This window comes from Phoca vitulina, unplaced genomic scaffold (assembly GCF_004348235.1).
Source record: "Phoca vitulina isolate PV1807 unplaced genomic scaffold, GSC_HSeal_1.0 scaffold17, whole genome shotgun sequence".
Classification (NCBI taxonomy): domain Eukaryota; kingdom Metazoa; phylum Chordata; class Mammalia; order Carnivora; family Phocidae; genus Phoca; species Phoca vitulina.
The window spans coordinates 5544050-5563204 of NW_022589720.1; the positions used below are offsets into that span (position 1 = coordinate 5544050).

At 41.8% G+C, this 19155-nt stretch overlaps 1 protein-coding gene across 2 annotated transcripts in view; it reads left to right on the forward strand.

The window, feature by feature from the left end:
- The window catches only part of ADCY2 (adenylate cyclase 2), a 394262-nt gene that overhangs the window by 974 nt on the left and 374133 nt on the right, over positions 1 to 19155 (forward strand). Inside the window, exon 1 of one of the 2 annotated variants that reach the window (XM_032415327.1) lies at positions 135 to 347. The exons of the other annotated variant lie outside the window; for it this stretch is intronic. Within the exon in view, the coding sequence (XP_032271218.1) occupies positions 135 to 347 (213 nt within the window). Of the gene's footprint in view, positions 1 to 134; positions 348 to 19155 lie in introns of those variants that run through there. 2 annotated transcript variants of the gene reach the window in all.

Below are 19155 nucleotides of genomic sequence, written 5' to 3' on the forward strand. Positions count from 1 at the left end.
CAGCGCGCCCAGCCCGGGGCGCCGAGCTCCGCCCGCGCCGGAGGCCCCTGCGCGCAGCTCCGAGCGCGGCAGCCCGGCCGGCCGAGGCGGCGCGGGGGTGGGACGCGGGCGGCGCAGCCCCGCGAGCCGGCCCGATGTGGCGGGAGGCGATGCGGCGCCGCCGCTACCTGCGGGACCGCGCCGAGGCGGCGGCGGCGGGCGGCGGCGACGGGCTGCAGCGGTCCCGGGACTGGCTGTACGAGTCCTACTACTGCATGAGCCAGCAGCACCCGCTCATCGTCTTCCTGCTGCTCATCGTCATGGGCGCCTGCCTCGCCCTGCTCGCCGTCTTCTTCGCGCTCCGGCTGGTGAGTGGCCTCCCCGCGGGATCTGCCCCGCGCTGTCCCGGTCCCGAGACGACAGGGACCCAGCCTGGCGAGCCGCGTCCCGCCGGGGGCGGCCCCTCGGCCCGCAGCTCCCGGCCTCTCCTGCCCGCCCGCGGCCGGCCCGGCTCGCAAGGGCTGCGGGCGAGAGAAAAGTTTCCCTGGCAGGTTCTGCCCAAAATAAAGTTGCCGGGGTGTTCCCCAGGTGGACGGACAGGGCGTGTGCCTTCCCCGGCTCCGCGCATCCGCTGGCCGAGCCCGCTGCGCCTTCCTCCCCGCGCCGCTGCCCGCAACATCTGCTCCAGGAGCGACCGGCGGGCTGCTGCTCGAGGCCACTGCATGGCCCCGCAGCAGGCGCTTTAGTTTGGATTGCTCCTTAACTCTCCAAAGCCTGCCTTGGGAAAGTGGTTAATGGCGAGGGCAATGAAAAAAAGGATATTATTGTACATTTTGCCTTGCAGTCTGTGTGTGTTTAGTGCCATAGACAGAAAGAGACGGGGTGTTGACCTGTTGTGAGTCCTCATGCTCTGAGCCTGTTAGCAAGCGCTGATGGACCCCCGATTTCCTGTTTCTAGAGAGCTAGTTAATCGTGTTTACTGTTTTGTGCAGGTTATTAAAGTGTCTTTCATCACTGGGAGCATAATGCAACTCAACAGCTGATGCCAGTTTTGCCAATTTATATTTTTCAAGCAGGAATCCTTGGCTCGCTTCCTTGAGCAGTGAGGGAAAAATCTGTAGATGGCGGTAAACTTCCTGTTACCGATCATTCTGGTTGTGTGGCTCAAACTTTTGCACTGCCTCTGATGATTATGTATGTGCACATTGTGCCAGGCATCGATTATCCAGGGAGATATTTTTGGTCAGCGGTTGATCTGGGGATGTCTCTACTGAATGATAGATTTTCTAGCTCAGAATATAAGCATGCACCTATATTCGTGTCCACCAAGCTAAGAAATGGTAGTTTGGTTATATTTCACCAAGTGTGAAAAATAGCTGTCCTTCGTGTTTGGCAGTTTGTTTCTGATATCCTGAGCCAGATGGTACTCAATTATTATGCATGGGAAAACTTGTTATCATCATAGGGTTCTTTAAAAAGTAAAGTTCTCCCCCCCCCCCCCACTACTAAAGAAGTGCTGTCTCCTGGTGGAATTCGGTAAGAATAAAAAGTAGAATGTAGGAGATAATGATGCCACAGATCGAGAACTGGTTCTTAACAGAGTAACACATAAAGTCGTGAGCACCTTTTGATCCTGTATTCTGGGTGTGAGTTCAAGGCAGTCCTCACACCCTTGTAATCAGCCTCGAATGCTGCCTGGAATGCCATCTTGATCTCTCTTCACCACTTTTAAGGCTGGAAGCTGGGTCTCTAAAAAGCGTCTCCTTTTCATTTCTGTACTTGCAGGGAAGAAAACATGTCAGTTCCCCTGGAGATCTGTTCTGCCAGGACATTGCTGCTTGTGATTCTGTTGAATCTGTAATTCAAACCCTTCTGGCTTGTTCTCTTCCAAATGGAAAAGGAGGAGCAGGTGATGGCCTATTTATAGCACCATTAATATATTTAAAGACAAGGGCGAAGTTCACATCTCCAATACACACTACTTTTTTTCTATGGTATAGATCTCTAATTTCTTAAACCGTATTGATGTCGATGTTCTTGAAGAGATCTGAGATTCCTTGTAGTCCAGCTAAGAGCACCCTTCTCTGAGTTGTTTCGAGCTTTGGATTTGTCTTCCTTTATACAATTCCTTTATGTTCCATTTCACGTGGTGCACGTGCTGAGTGGTATCCTTTTAAAAGTTTATCCAGGCATCTTTAATTTTCCTTGAGAAATCAACCTTTCCACACTTTCCTGGCATTCAGCTGAATTGTTTTAAGTACATTTACCATGGCATGGCTGTAGCCCAGGATGATGTCCAGAGGCAACAGAATGGACTATTCTTTGCTATACCTGGTCCACAGACTGACTGCTATGTCAATCTTTTGAGGTGAGGAGCTATGCAGAAATGTTCTAGAATCAGGGAGTATGACTGGGGCTGGTAGAGAGGCTCCCTTCGGGTGGGGACTGGGGCTGCAGGGCCAAGTGGGAGGTGGGAAACCCCTGGAAACAATGGGCATAATTATCTTTGGATACCGGACTTTGGGAAGGACTGGGACAGTTCTGAGCTCTGGACAGCTTGTTTCTCTTTTGCTTTTAGTAATATCATAAATAGCAGTTCCACTTTCCAAAAAATTCTCTCCGTTCACACAGTCAAAGATGGAGCATTGATGGTGTTCAGGTAGAGCTGTGTTCACACCAAGTGGGGTGAGTTCATGTCTCAGACTGACCAGGGCTCAGCTACCTTGGGAAGATGGAAATAGTCGCTTGGGGCTGGGCCAGGGTTCCACCTTCGAGCGCTTTACAAGAATAGCTGGGCTCTGATGTAATTCAGGAGCTCGGCAGATCTATTTTTGCTGCCTGAAATCTTGGACAGATTTCTTCTTTCCCATGAATCTGCCTGATTTTGGTTTCTATTAGACTTCCATCAGTTCTTGTAGTAGAAAAAGTCTGGCAATATTCTTAACGCCCATCCATCCTCTCCTAGAACATTTGGATCACAAAATGATCTCGGCATCGTCCAAGTACATAGTGATGTTTTGCTGTATGTAATTGCCTTTGTATGAAGTGATTTGATATAGCTGTTCAAAAAGAAAGCAGTAAGTTTTGTCTTGACTTAGTGTCTCCCTAATTGACATTATTCACAAACCGATTTCCCTTAATTTCTACTTAGGATCAGTCCATGAATCTGTAGCAGTTGATCTTGAAGTTAAAGTAGTTCTTGAAGTATTTTTATTATACTGTCAAAATAAATTCTGAATTGAAACTTCATCTCACTTCATTATTTTTCTACATAAAAAGCTATTAAGTAGGGTTTTTTTTGTTTTTGTTTTTCTAAGCTATTCAATAGCTTTAACTCCATATTTGTTAGGAATTATCTGGACATGAAATAAATAGGACACCTGATAGGATGTCTTGAATTTTAACTTTTTTTTTTTTTAAGATTTTATTTATTTATTTGACAGAGAGAGGGAGAGAGACAGCGAGAGAGGGAATAGAAGCAGGGGGAGTGGGAGAGGGAGAAGCAGGCTCCCTGCCGAGCAAGGAGCCTGATGTGGGGGTCGGTCCCAGGACCCTGGGATCATGACCTGAGCTGAAGGTAGACGCTTAACGACTGAGCCACCCAGGCACCCCGAATTTTAACATTTTGATTAATAATATGAAAAATATTTTCTGTTGCTTTTCATGGACATTTTAATGATAGTACAGGGCATGATTGGCAAAAAAAACTTGACACCTGGCATCAGAAAACTTGGAACTAATGAGACCAGACTTTGAGTTCTAAGTCTTATGAGGTCACTTCACTTTTCAGGGCTGGTTCTCATTACTAAGTGCATGGAAACTGTCTATTAGCATTAAATCCTGTCTCGTTTATTATGTCCCAAATCAGCATGCTTTTCTCAAAATTGGCCTGCCATTGTTAGGAAAGTTGACATAAATTTTTCACTTTGTCAAAATACCAGCCGGCTCCATCCAGATTTGTTTTAGCTAAAATTTATGATTAGAAATAGTTAATATTTCAACCGGAATGGAAAACTTTTGCTCCCATAAATTTTAAATAGTCAGATATTGCAATAAAATAGATTTTTTGTTTGAGTTTGATATTGAAATCCATATAAGCATATGTACTTTGATTAAATATGTAACATGCATGATTTTGACTAAGAATATGATCTCCTTTCTTGCTTTTACATGACTTGGTGAGGGAGTCTTTCAAACAATAACCGTAAGTGCTTGTCATTCCAAATCAATTTTCCAGCACTGGGTATTTTTTTCTAGGGGCAGATATATCAGTGATTCTTTTAGCTATACATGGAAAAAGAATTTTAATCCTTCCAAACCCAGTCATTTTACAGGGAAATTGGCTTTATTATTCCAGACAATATTTCAGTGACCCCAGTGGGTGGAAAGATATCAATAGGGAGAAACTCAATCCTTCACCCTTTTCTTGGCGGGTGAAGGCTGGAGAAGGCAGCTAAATACGTCTGGCATCTCCTCCAAGGAGCAGGAAATTCTGTGCATACTTCTCCAGTCTCATAATTCTGGGGGTGCATGGGAAGTAGTGCATGTTAATAGGAATTGGAGTAGAGGTAGCTAAAGATACACCTTCCTGCAGATTTCTGTGCATACAGGAAAATCTTACATGGCGGGTGTTTGTAATTGCAACCAGTAATTCACAAGTCATTTTAGTTATAATTTAACTGTGGTATAAACAAAAGATAAAGAAAAAACTGTAATTTTCTGCAGAAAAGGTGGTTGCCTTTTAGAGGGCTAACAAGGCTTTGGAAGCATCCTTGGGATATTAAAATGCATAATGAAATATCTGCACAGTACCTACTCTTCTCCCTTTAAAAAAGGCAGAGAGGGTAATGGTTAAGAGTGTCTCTCTCCATTGACCCTTTGGCTTTGTCCCTTTCCATCTCTGTGATCTTCGGCGAATTGTTGAACGCTCTGTGCCTCAGTTTCCTTGTTTGTAAAATAGAATGGTACCTGCCTTCTTAGGCCATGGTCCGGATTAGTCCGTGTGAAGCAGTTAGAGTTATGCCTGGCACGGAACATACCCCCAGGAGCTACTGGGTCTTTTGTTGTTGCATTTTTATTGTTGCTATGAAGGAATATGTCACACAGCGTTAAAGCTGAGACGAACTCATTCTAGATGAGGACACTGAGACCCAGAGAGGTGAGCTCATTTCTTCAGGGTCTCCCAGGTGCATTGCTGGGGCTGGATGCAGGGTGCTTGGCTTTTCCTTGGGAGCTTTCTTGGAGACCGATGCAGATCTAGAATTCCTAGCTCCAGTCCTGGCACAATGGCAGTTTCCCTGTTGAGATTTCAGCCTGATGTGAATGTCCTCAGCCGTCATTCTGTGTGATGGAGTTATACTTCACTGCTTTTCTCTTTTAATGTTTAAACAAATCTTGGTGGAGATGCTTCCTGACGATGAGCTCAGTGAGGTGGGCGTCATTTATTTTCATTAGCTGAATATTCCCAGTGTCTTTCCCATTAAGCAGAAGATACATCTGTGGCTGTGCTTTTGTTGTCTGAGAAGTCACTGGCATAAATACTGTGGCATGTAAATCATTCCGATTGATTGATGTGTGAAATTTCCAGATTCTTACCGATATTTTAAAATCATTCTATTTAAGAGGTAATAATACTATTAGCACCACTATGTTATCACTCTGTTAAAGGTGTTTGTTGGCGATATTAATCACTTTGATATGTTTGATCAGTAATGGCTAGGGGTGGAGTCTACACTGGGTGTCTGCGAATAATCCGCTCGTCCACTAGTCCTTTCTATGACTTGATATTGGCATTGGGCACCGTTCATTGGACTTCACTCATTCTCCTTCACTGCTGTTTACTGAGTGCCTCCTGGGACCAGCTCTGGGATTGGCATCCCCCCTCCCCCCCGGTGGAGCTCCAGCAGAAAGTGGCTCATCTCTGATGCACTGATGTCATCCTTCAACTCCTGCTGCCCTCCCTAGGGTGACCTGTAAGCCTGGACCCCAGGGGCTGAGAGCAGCCGCATCTGGCCCCCTCCAGCTCCGCAGTGTCCCTGAGTGGCTGCCCTCCCCCGGAAGCCTCTTCCTCTCTGAACTGCTTATTCAGCTTCTCTGTCTTGAGCTTCAACAGTCTGTCCTTTGCTGCGTGTTCCCATCCGTGTGGGTTTCTCCCTCTGACGCCTGCAAAGCGCTTGAGCTCTGTATCATTTCACCATTGCTTTACTGTCTGACGTCCAGAATAGTTTTGTGAGCTTGCCTTGTCTCCTCAACTAATGGTTAGTTCTTTCTGGGCAGAAGCCGAGAGTTCCCCGTACTTACCAGGACACTAGCCCTAGCGGAGGTGCCTCGTGAGCGAATGTAAAATTTATGGTAGAGGTCCGGTTTCCTTTGTGGCTGGTATTTCCATTGCGTAGCCTACCAGTTCACAGCGTGGAACTTTGCTGATAGGCCTGGATCAGGGTTAGCTTTGGCACTTAGCGTGTGTTCTGGCAAATTCATTTATCTGCCATAGGCTCAGATGCTTTGTCTGTGAAATAGCACAAGTAGCCCAGCCAGGCTCGGGGAGCTCCGTGGGGCGTTAAGAAGGTTTGATCATATGAACATTTAGCGCAGTGCCTGGTGCAGATTACACCCAAAACAAACGTAGGTCACTGTTACTGGTATCTTTGTACCACAGAGGGTTTTCCTTGTCAGGGTCTCCTCTAGATGTATTTCTGGCTGAAAACCACACGAGTACTAAGATTTTTAAATCTGGGTATGAAAGAGCAGGGGATGTGTTTCTGTTTATCTGATAAATGTTGTGCATAAACTTCGAGTTACTAAACACAGATGGAGAAGCATAGATTAATTAAATGTCACATTTTGACATAAGTTTTTTTATTTTCTAGCACTAAAATTCATGCCACATTGACATATTGCCCTCCATATTTCTCAATTTTGATAGCTTTCGATAATGGTACATAAAATTACCAAGAGTAATTAGATATTTACGATGTGATTTCTTGGTTTTAAACCAGAAAATTGACACACCCCTAGAAAATTCTGGTTTGCAACCACCAGGTGCATTTAGGAGGAGAGAAAAGGATTGTTGGGCTAGCTCAGGTGTTTCCTATTTTGACCAAATTGAGGCGTGGCCAATGTTGCTTCTCTGCCCTCTTTGTATAAGGATACAATTAAAAAAAAAAAAAAAATCACAGGGAAGGGAAAAAGGAGAAGTTCTAAAGAAAACTTCATGAGTCCAGCCGTTGCTGGCCATGTTGTAAATAATTTTTTTTTGTTCTTGCTTTTCCTTGGGCTCACGATTCTGACCCCAGAAGCCATACTCAGGTGAGAGAGTGACGGAAGCAGTAATGGGAACTCATCATTGTGAGTTACTGCCAACTAGTTTTCTGACTTTGCCCAGGTTTCTAGAACAATGGTGCCAAGATATAATAAGAATATGGACCTGGGTCGAGGCTCTTAGGGATACATGGGGCCCTTTGTATCTTAGAATCGAACCAAATCACTTCTAAGAAACTTGGTGCTAGAAATGGGAATTGTCAATTATTAACACAATTAAAATACATTGGATGAATAATTTATTGTATTTGAAACATACAGACATAAAGTACAATCGTTTGTTTTTGGAACACTGAAATTCCTGAGATTTCTCAAGATGGTTATTGCCAGAGAAAATCCTGTGAATAGATCAAGTCTCTAAGGTCACCACTTACAGGAGGTTCCTGGTGGAGAAGATTGTGGGTCGGTACTTTTGGAACGGGGCCTTGACTGCAAGGTCTTGAAATTAGAGCTTCTACCCATTCCACTAATGTCCTTTACTGCCCCTCAGACGTGATGATGTTAGGACGTTACAGCTACAACAAGCCAGAGCTCAAAGGCTCTGGCTCTTATTTCTACGTTCCCACCCCCAAGACCGAATTATTGTGTGTGTGTTTTAAATGTCTGTATTATTATTTTTTAAAGCTATATAAAAAATAAAGGGCAAAGTAAGATTTCAAGCTACTAGTGATCTGCGGACATCATAAAGGAAACAACATTCTAGACTAGTTCACTACTAGGATCAGTAATGATGTTAAACATTCAGAGAATAAAGGAATCAGGTGAATACAAATGAAAGAGGTAAGAGTCTCAGACATATGGTGGATCAAATGTCTAATCCTTTCCTGTCATCGGCTTGCAGTTAAGTCACACATGTAAGAGCCACGTTCTTCAGAATTGGACTTTAGGTACACAGAATGGGATTTTTCATTTCACTAATTTGATTCTTTGATTTTTAAGCAAAATTTTCATCAATCTCTATCTGGCTTCCTTATTTATTATATTAAAATAAACACCCCTGAACCCAGTCCAAACTGGAATATGTCCAGTAACATATTTTAGTCTGTATGTCGCTCCTGTCCTCTTCCCTTGCCTGCCTTCAGAAGTAACCTTCATACTGCACTTTTTCTGTTGCTTTTCTTTTTGTCCATTTTATCATATACATACATGTGTATGTATAGAGATATATATATGTTACTGTATGTGTATATAGATATAGATATATATTACTGTATGTATATGGTGTGAGGTAGTGATGGGGATCATTTGCATTTTTCTCCTTAAGGTGAATGAATATTAATCACTTTAACTATTTCTTTCCTCACATCTGTCATATGTCAAAATTGCGTATATGAGTGATTTGTTATGTGTTCTCTGTTCTGTTGCATTGGTTAAGTTTGTTTTGTTTTGTTTGTTTTTATACCTGAGTCCTGCATGTACACACACACACACACACACACACAAGCTCTATAATTACTGGAGCTTTATAATCAGTATTTAGATTAAGCAAGGCAAATAACATTCAACTCCTTTAAATGTTTCTTGGTTACTCTTGACCTTTTTTTCTTTTCTATAAACTTTAGTTATCTTATGTCAACCTCCATGTGAAAAACTCAACTAGGATTTTGTTGGTGTCATATTGAATCTATTGATTCATTGATTAGAATTGATATTTTATGATAAGCTAATTTTTCTATCCATGAGCAACAGAGCATCTCCCTATTCATCTATGTGCTTTAGTGAAGTGTAAAGTTTATATATGTTATTCTATAACTTGCTATCTTTTATCCTTTTTATAACCAATAAGTGAAATACAGATTCAGGTTTCCTATGTAGGTAATCATATCACCTGAAATAATGAGAGTTTTATTTTCTCTTTCCTAGTAGAAAGGCCTTACGTTTCTATTTCTTATATTATTGCACTGGCTAGGAACTCTAATATTATATCGACAGAATTGGTGATTGTGGGTACCCTTGCCTTTTTCCTAATTTTAAAGAGAGTCCTTTCATAGTTTATTTAGGATAATAATGGTTTTGTAGATAACCTTTGAGATTTCCTTTTGTTACACTTTACACAAAAAGTTTAAATGTGATTGGGTGCTGAATTTTACTAAATTGAAGTGATCATATATGCTCTTTAAGTTGTTTTTTAATCTTTCAATGTAATGAGTGATAATTATAGATTTTCTAATATTTAACAATTTTTATGTTCCCAAGGCAAACTGCATTTTCATGACATCTCTTATAAAATGTTGGATGTGATGTGCTAGCATTTTGATTAAGGGTTTTGCAAATAACATTTTTTTGTTAAGTGAGTTTGGAATATTCCTTTGAACTATCTTTTTTTTTTTTAAAGTTTTGCTAGTCTTATAAAATAAATCAGGAAGCATGTCTTCTTTTTCAGTTTTCTTTAAGAGTTTAAGAGTTTAAGAGTTTTTGGTACGTCGGGAAGAGTTGATAGAATTGGCCTGGAGAACACCTGGGCTTGTTGCTTTCTTTGTAAGGAGATTTAAAAACTTCCATTTCAGTATGGTTGATACTAAAAGGATTGTTCAGTATTTCTAACTTTATTTCTTGAGTCAGTTTCAATAAGATAGTTCTAGGAATTTTTGCTTTTCATCCAAATTGTCAAATTTAATGGTTTGCATTGATAATACTGTTCTCATTTACATATATTTTGTCTTTAGTTTTTATTTATAACATTATTGCTTTCTTTTTTACCTTTCTTAATCTCATCAGATGTCTGTTCTGTTTTAACCTTTCCAAGAACTGTCCTTTGTCCTTGTCAGTCCTCCGAGTAAGGACAACACAAGCAATGCTGTCTCCAGACAGGCAGGTCCAGGGCCCCTGACCCCGGGGCTGAGAACTGATTCTTCATTAGACCCAGACCCTTGCTCTGGAAATTGTCCACTTGTCTGCTGTTTTCTGTGACCTCTGAAGCTCCCCTTGTTGATCACGGTCTTGAACCCATCTGGGCTGATTGTTGGGGAACCTTCCCCACTTGGGGACTCAACAGTTGTCTCTGCCCATTGCCTGTCAAGAGACAGAGAAACCAGAATTCCCTTGAAATCTAGAACAGTCATAGCGCAGGCTGGTATTTCTTTTGGAAACACACATCTCTCAAGATGTATTCAACTTCTTATCTGTTTAATTTCAGGCATCTCCATCCAGGTGTCTGTCAGTGGTCATCGTCATTCTTTTCAAGACATACTTGCTAGATTTGCTGTATTCCTCTGCCTTCTCACCCCATCTCTCTCTCCCTCTCCCCCCTTCACTCTCTCTCAGCCGGCGCCTGCCTGGAGCCCGTTTGAGTCCTCTGGTCCTCTTTTCCCTTCCAGTTGAAGGGATTTCCTGGCACCATACTCTTCGCTGGACTTCACTCTCCATCCGTCCACTTTTCAGCAGTGAGCATGGTTGTCCCCAATGGCGGAGTTTTTAATCACCTCTCACCCTAGAACACAAGCTGAATCATTCCCCTCTTGCCTCTGACAGATCCATACGGTTCTGGACTGTATTCCTTCTACTTCATTCCTCCTTCTAACCAACCAGTTGTTTTCTGATCTTGTGTTTGTCCTGTGCTATGTGAACACATGTGGCCAAAAGCAGAGAACCCACGCTGGTCACATTTTGTTCAATGACCTCTTCTAGAGTAGGGGGTCTATAAATGCTGGCCAGAAACCAGATCAGACTCACTGCCTATTTTTTATTTCATAAAGTTTTATTCACTGTAGCCTGACCGTCATTTCCATGTGACGTGTGGCCGGTCTCAGGCTGCAGTTAAATGGTGTGACTGAGACCATGTGGCCGAAGTAAAGCCTCAAATACCGATGATCTAGCTCTTTATGAAGACAGTTCCCGAGCCCTGCTCTAGACTTAGAATTCTGTTAGGGCGTCTTTTGCCTTCCAAGATAAACGAGAAATCTATGTTGGGCCTTTGCTAACTTGGCTGCCATTTTTCAGTCTCTGATGACAGTGTCCTTGCCCCTCCAGCTGCCTAGCAGTGGTCAGTGCCATCCACGTTAGGTTTTGTCAGAGCGGCACCCTATTTCATGTACTAATTTTTTGTTATCAGTGAAGATGTTGGAGGTTCTGATGGGTTACCAAACCCCAAATTTGGCCCAACACGCCAGAGGTTTATTTCTTGTGCACACATCCTGGCCAGGAGGGAGGTTCTGCTCCAAGAGCTGGGGCCGCAGTTGTCTTTCTCGTGACAAGTGCTTTTGTAATCACTGCGCCACGGAAAGGGACGTGCAGTGTGGCCTCACATGGGCATTTACATGGCCCCGGCCAGGAGACAGACCTAGAGTTCTGCTCATGTTTCATTGGCCAAAGCCTGGTTACTTCTGACTTCCAAAGAGATCAGAAAGAGCTTCCCGAAAGGAATCCGGAAGGAAGAAATAGGGAATGTTTCTGAAGGTCTCTGACCATCCCACCTTCCTTCTACTTTCTGTGGGTTTATTTTGTTTTTTTTTTGTTTGTGTGTTTTGTTTTTGTAATTTCCGAAGGGGGATACAAAGTTCATTCGTTTTTAGCCTGCTTGTTTTAATGGAAAGCTTGGCGCCCGAAGGGAACATTAGGGAATCAGCAGAGAAGTTGCTAACCAGTCGGCCATGCAGGGAGAGCTGAGGACCTGAGCAGCCTGCATCCTCCAGAGAGAGCCTCTCAGGGGAGTTCCTGAGAGCGCTTACCTTTGCTTGGTACCACCTCTGTGGGCACATAGCCAAATGCCTGGTGAGGGGCCAGGTCTGGGCTGCACGCAGAACCTTCGAGAGTCAGGGCAGGCTGGGGCCCACCAGGCTCTTCCTCGTATATCTCTGACCATATGTGACTAGCAGGCTACCCTTCCTGGGGGCTGCTTTGCTTCCACCTCCCAAATCTCAGGCAAGCACCTCCTGACACCAGCTCTCACCTGGGAACATTCAAGGAAGGGGATTCTGGGAAGTAGCTTTAATCACTTTGACTACAGAATAATCCAGCATAGTCTACTGCTTGTTTACTGGGTATCATGTATACTACTGTTAACTGTGTTTTACTTCTAGATAAAGAAGATAGCACAATCATGCTTCTACCTAATATAATGCAGCTCTTCTTCATACAGCTGAAAATATGCCAACCATCTCCCTAAAAGAGGATATGAAGGGCCATTTTATCCACTTCAGTGATGTTCATTTCTCATCTGTCTAAGGAACAGTGTACTTTAAAAATCCTTTATCTTCCATACTTGAGTTTAAAAGCTATTCATACACTATTCATATATCTCATGTTATATCAGAGGGAAAAAAGAAAGATAATTACTTAATATGCACATACACACACAAAGAAATACATTCATACGAACCCAAGGAAGAGATGTAGCTCCTGCCATTCTCAGTTCTATAGCTGATCACAGGGACAGAGCTGGTATTCTAACGTCCCCCTACTGCCCGTTCCGTATTCCTTGTGCCCAGTGCAAGCATCTTATCTGGTCATATTTCCTTGGCAGGTGGGGTGACATAAACAGTTGCTTCACCTGGCACTTTGCAAATAGACCGTATTTGTTGTTTCCGTGAACTTTTATCCCGGGATATGGGAGCAAAAGAGACACCCTACAATCAGCGTTTTGTCATTCTCTCCCCTTCCCTGCCCGCATCGTGTGTGAGCAACCCAGTTTTTCTTGATAGTGTCCATCAGTCACCCCAACCGTACTAAAAGCTCTTTTCTACCCACTGGTTCGGTGACATTAGCCGCCTAGAGTAGCCAGAGAGCAATCTCTGTATCCAGTTTAATGGAAACATTATTGAGTCCCCTGGTGGAGGCTGTCCTCCTTTGGCATCTAAGCCCTCAAAACTGGAACAGCCTACATTTACAGGACTGGGAATGCTAGTTTACAAGAGTGGGTAGCCGCTCCTCTCTCCACCCCTTGATTCCCAGACCCGCGTGGGTCCTGGCGGTGGCGGCAGTCAGTGCCTTGCATTGCTGGCTGTTTCCACGCATCTTTTTTGTCCTAGGGGGTATCTCCCAGCTGACCCGGTGTTGCCCATAGGCTGGCACCCCTCACTGAGTCTTTAGAAGCTCATTCTCTCCTTCTGAGAAGGAAGCTGCTTTAGGGCGATGAGGAACAGGGTTAGATCAGTGAATTCCAAGAACATAAGCTCATCGTCATGCATCATTTGCTGTAAAATGAATGCTTCTGTCAGAAGCCATGCTCTGTGAAATACCTTGTGAGTGGAGAGCACATGGGGAAAGTCCATGTATGGTGGTTTGGGTGGAAGCATTACGGACAGGAAAGCAAACCCATATCCAAAGGAGGTTCAATTCAAGTGAAAACAAATCTCTGCACCTTCTATCAGTTGTAATTGACCTGCCATGGATGGCTGGCTGGACCTCCAGAGGATGACGCATTTAAGGGGCTCAGAGTTACAGTGCTTCGATTGTCTTCTTTTAGGTGGCCCCAATATATTCTGCAGAACCAGACATCATTCAGACCTGGATTTTTATTGCCTCAGGCAGCAGGTCATAGGGAACTCTGCATGAGGACATAGGTGCAGATTGAGAGAGACAAGGTAGGCGGTGTGGCAGGCCCAGCGCCTATGAGTACCTGTGACATTTGCTCATGCAACTTACTTGTGCCTTCAGAGTCTACCTGAGCCCTCGCTCATGCAGCCCACCTCCATTTGCTGATGGGATGCTACTGTGCCCATCCAGCTTCATGCTTGGTGGGTCACAAAACAGTCCCATAAACATGAGCAGATTGGATTGCGTGGAGACTTGGTGATGGTGCATGGTTAGTGTTCAGTCCCTTTTGGGGTTGGTAATAAGCCAGCAACTGTTTCTCAAAATGAGAGTAATTATCTGCAGAATCATGAAGAATTCTTCCTCAAGCACTGGTTTAGGTAGAGAAATGGGCCCTTTCAGGGAATTTATGAAGCCAAACGTGGCTAGTCACCCCATAGGCAGCCAAGATGGACAGACTCAGTGGAGAGGTTTCTGGGAATCCGTTACTTCTGTGTAGCTACTACCTCTGTGCTTCCGCAGCCACGTGTCTGCTGGACCACTGTTCACCAGTGGTTAGAAATTGGGCAGAGGAGCAGGGTATGAGGCGGGGGCAGTGAGGACGAGCTGAAGCCTTGCCTGGACCTCTGTGACTGCCCATAATCCTATCTGACTTTGAAGACTTGAGGTGAGGACTTGCTCCATTTCCACCTCCCAAATGTGACACAGATTCCTCTTCTGTTCAGTTTTTGTTTCAGTTTAGAGTTGTGCTTTTTGTGTTACCAATAGGTGATTAATTTTTAATTATGTTTTTCTTATAAACTTCTAATTTAAAACTGTGATCATAGAACATGGGTCTCTGTGATACCTCTTCTTTGACACTTTTTGCAAGTTGCCTAGTATATGATTTTTATAAATATTCCATGTGCACACGAGAAGATTAATGTTGTCTCTAAGGTTGGATGTGGAATTCTTTATTTACCAATAGGTCAGGCTTATTAATTATTATATTCAGATATTTGCATCTTTTAAATTTTGTTTTGTTTTTACTTTTGTTTGCTTGATCTATCAGTAGCTGGTTAGAGATGATGAAATCTGCTCTTGGTAGATTAATTTACTTCTCTACCTAGGTCTATATATATTTGCTTTATACATTTTGAGGCTATTTTATGAGTTCATAGATGTTTAAAATTATTATCATTGCCTTGGAATTGAGCATTTTATCATTTTATCTTTACCCTTAAAGTTTTTATTTTTTACTTAATGCATAGTTCAATTCTGTCTTTTTAAGCCTAGAAATTAGACTCTCATTGTTTCAGATAGACAGTGTGTGTTTGGTTGTGCCAATGTATTTACCATTATATTTGTTCACCTCCTTCTTCCATATCATACGGTCTTTTTAGGATTATATAATTTCTTAGAAGTTCTTTTAGAGCAGGTTTCTCCATGGTAAATCCCTGTTTAAAAAATAATTTTTTGTAAATGTTTGCATTTTTGCTCTTACTATAAAAAAACACACGTTTTCTTGGTGATATAAGGTTGACTGTTTTTTTTGCTCAATAATCTGTCTTCACTGTCTTGTACTGTTGAAATTTCTGCTCTCCTGCGAACTGTTTTCTTTGTGGGCGGTCCTTCCTTTCTCTTTGTCCACTCTTAGGATTTTTTCTTTATCTCTAATATTTTGCATTTTTACCATCTTGTATATATGTTTGTATTTCTTTTTGCCTAACTGGCTGGAGTTGTAGATTCATGGTTTTTCATGAGTATTGGACATCCTCAACTGATCTCTCTTTAGATATTTTATGTCCTCAAGTCTCTTCATTTTGTAACTTGGGAACTCCAATCAGACATGTTAATACATTCTTATTCATTTTATTCTATTCTCTGTGTCTTAGGCTTTTTAATAATTTTTATTTCTTACATATTATAAAGGAATATTTATATTCTTTTGTTGCATTGTACATAAACTCTTTGGTTTATCTTCTAGTTCACTGATTTTCTTTTTAACTATTGTTTTTTTCTGTTTTTTGTTTCCATATTTATTTTTTCTGTTTCAGTGGTTGAGCTTTTATTTATTTACATGATTATATTGATGAGTTTTACAGGTTCCATTCTCTGTGTGTTTGTACCTGATTAATTTCTGTTGTATGATCAGCCTTGAAAGTGCATCCTTTATTTCTTTAAATGTGTCAAATACAGCTATTCTGTATTCTCTGGCTGTCACTTTCAATGTCTGCAGTCCTTGAGAGTCTAAACCATTTATTTTCGTGGACCCTCGTTCTTAGTGACTGCTCATTTTTGGCAATTTTTGTTTTAAGATGATGACTGATTTTAATTGCTTGGAATACTGTGGTTCTAAGTGGGAAAGATTTTACCTAAGAATAGTTAGCTCCTCTTTCCAAGATAGCTGGAATGTGCCCCAGTTGAGGTTTCTTCTGGCTCCCTTTGTCCCCACTTGCTGTCCTGTGGATCTACATACTGCTGAGGTTCTCAGCCTTGGTATCTCCAGGGCACCTACTGTCTACAGAGCAATGCTGGTCCTTCCTCCTCCCAGCTGCCCCTGGCTTTTGTGGTCTAGACTTCCTGTCTACTTACCCACCCCTGCTGAGGGTTCAGCACTCATATTTTCTGTGTTTTTTTGTTTTTTGTTTTTTTATGGGGATGGGTAGGGAAGTGAGTTGGAGATCTTGTCTACCGCTTCTAGAGACTAGCAATCCTTCAGGAATATTATTTGGAGTCTAGTTGTAGAAAGGAGAGTTCTTTAAAGTTTGATGCCCCATGGGAACAATTTCTTATGTAAAACACGCTTATTTCATGTCTTTATCCATATTCTTAAAATGTGAGTGAGAATGCTGGCCTGTATAATAGGAGCCGAGAATAAGTAAATATGGTCAAGACCTTAGGCCATATTTTTGTGTGTACCTAACAAGTAACTTACTGAGTTGCAAGTATTGGAAGATACATCTTTCTAAGCAGGTGCAAACTGGTTCTTCTTACACATACCTATAATTTTTGTGTTTATTTTTTATTTTATTTTATTTTTTTTTTTATTTTAAAGATTTTATTTATTTATTTGAGAGAGAGAGAACGAGAGAGAGCGAGTACATGAGAGGGGGGAGGGTCAGAGGGAGAAGCAGACTCCCTGCCGAGCAGGGAGCCCGATGCGGGACTCGACCCAGGGACTCCAGGATCATGACCTGAGCCGAAGGCAGTCGCTTAACCAACTGAGCCACCCAGGCGCCCAATTTTTGTGTTTATTTTAAAAATATGTGTATGTTATTGATTATTTATTCATTATGACAAATTGCCCAAGGTCTGGGTATAGGGGAAAGCTTTCAGAAGTTTTCAGGATTACTTTTGCATTTTACATTTAGATCTGTGCTGGGATCCATTTGGGGTTAATTTTTATGAAAGGTATAAAGTATGTGTCTAGAATTTTTTTGTATATGGATGTCTATTTAGTTGTTCTAAGATGTTTTGCTGAAAAGACTATTGTTTCTCCATTGAATTGTCTTTGTTCCTTTTGTCAGATATCATTTGACTACATTTATGTGGGTCTATTTCATTCTCTTGATCTATTTGTCTGTTCTTCTGCCGGTACCATCCCTGTCTTAATTACTGTAGTTTTATCGCAAAGCTGGAAGTCAAGTAGGGTCAGTCCTCCAAATTTTTTCTTGTCCTTCAACATTGTGTTTGCTATTCTGGGTGCTTTGTCTCCCCATGTAAACTTTAGAATCGATGTGTTGATATCTACAAAATAACTGGCTGGGATTTTAACTGGGATTGCACTGACTCTATAGATTAATTTGGGAAGAATTTACATCTTGACATTATTGTCTTCCTATCCACGAGCATGGAATATCTCTCCATTTATTGAGATCTTTGATTTATTTCACCACAGTTTTATAGGATTATTTAATCAGAATTTTTGTTTATTCCTTTCATACCTCATGATAAAATGGAGTATGACTCTCTATGTGGAAAAGAATGAAAAATACATTTTCTATTATATCACACACATACATATATATGAATGAATGAAAATATGTATCTGTAGTCAAATGTATATTATAGCTAAAATCTGGTTTACTTTTGCCCAGTGACAAACTTTCAAAATAATTTGTGGTGATAAATTATTATTTAGAGTGCAAAATGGGCATCATTCCAATAATGAACAGTCAGACCAGCCTTGGTGAGAAAGTATTGAGATTTGAGGAGAAAAGGCCATGATGGCCCTCGTGATGATAGTCTCGTTGTTTCTTGTGCACCTGTATGTACTCAGTGCCCACCAGCCTTGCAGTACCCGTGTTGCTTTTTACATGAAGAAACAGGCTTAGGGAAACGCAGTGCTCACCCCGAGTCACGCAGAAGTGGGGATGGGACCCTACCTTCAGTCTGTTGGACTTCAAAGTTTTTTTTTTTTTTTTTTATAGAAAAGCAGTGTTTTGCATGAGACTGTCCTTTACCATGTAAATTAAAAATAGTACTGTTTAACAAAAAAATGAAAAATACAAGTGGAAAAGAATGAAAATATAGATAATCTGTTGCTCTGTGGAAAAGCCTCTAAGAAACAAAAGAGCTGTCACATAATACGTGAAAGCGATGGGTATTTAATAGGCTTAGCAATTAGAAGCCATCCAAAATTACTAGAAAATGCATTGAAAACGAAAGGATAAGATGTTTGAAGGGAATGAGCAAGAGGGACCCATTATCATTAAATAGATGATACCATGCTCAAGATCTCCCTTTGAAAAGGCATTTTCATGTGTTTCATTTAGTTTGCATTGTAAGGTACTTTTAAAAACATTTTTAAAGGCATTTTTTTAGTAAATTTTAGGAGCAATGAGGGCATTTTTGTATGTTTCACTTAGTTTGTGTTGTATGGAGTTTTTTTTTGTTGTTGTTTTTGTTTTTTTACCTATTTAAGGCGTGTCTTAAAGGTGTTTGACTACTAATAAAGACATTTTCAAACATTTCACCTAGTTTGTGTTGTACGGTGAATTTTTGTTTCCAGGAAGGGAAGTGGGGGTTGGGATGCATAAGCATATTTCATTGAGATTGACAGTGTTTTTAATGTTTTAGTTCACTTTATTTTAAGCTATGTTGTTTGTTTTATGCTCTGAATTTTGAAAACTGGAGTAGCTCTGAAGAAAACAGCCACGGGGTCTGCCTCTGTGGCTTTTTTCATCATCCTGTCCGCTGGGAATGGACCAGGGGAGGGAAGAGAGCCCGTGGCCCAGGGACTGAGGGCATTCCTGCATTTCATTTACTTCCCCTGGGGGAGAGAGACACGTGATGCCAGCAGTAGGACTGGGAAAGAATGTGGACCCTAAGCTTATACATTCTTTAATGAATGCTCCACTGTTTTTTTCCTTGACACCCTATAAAAGATCCTATTTTGTGGAG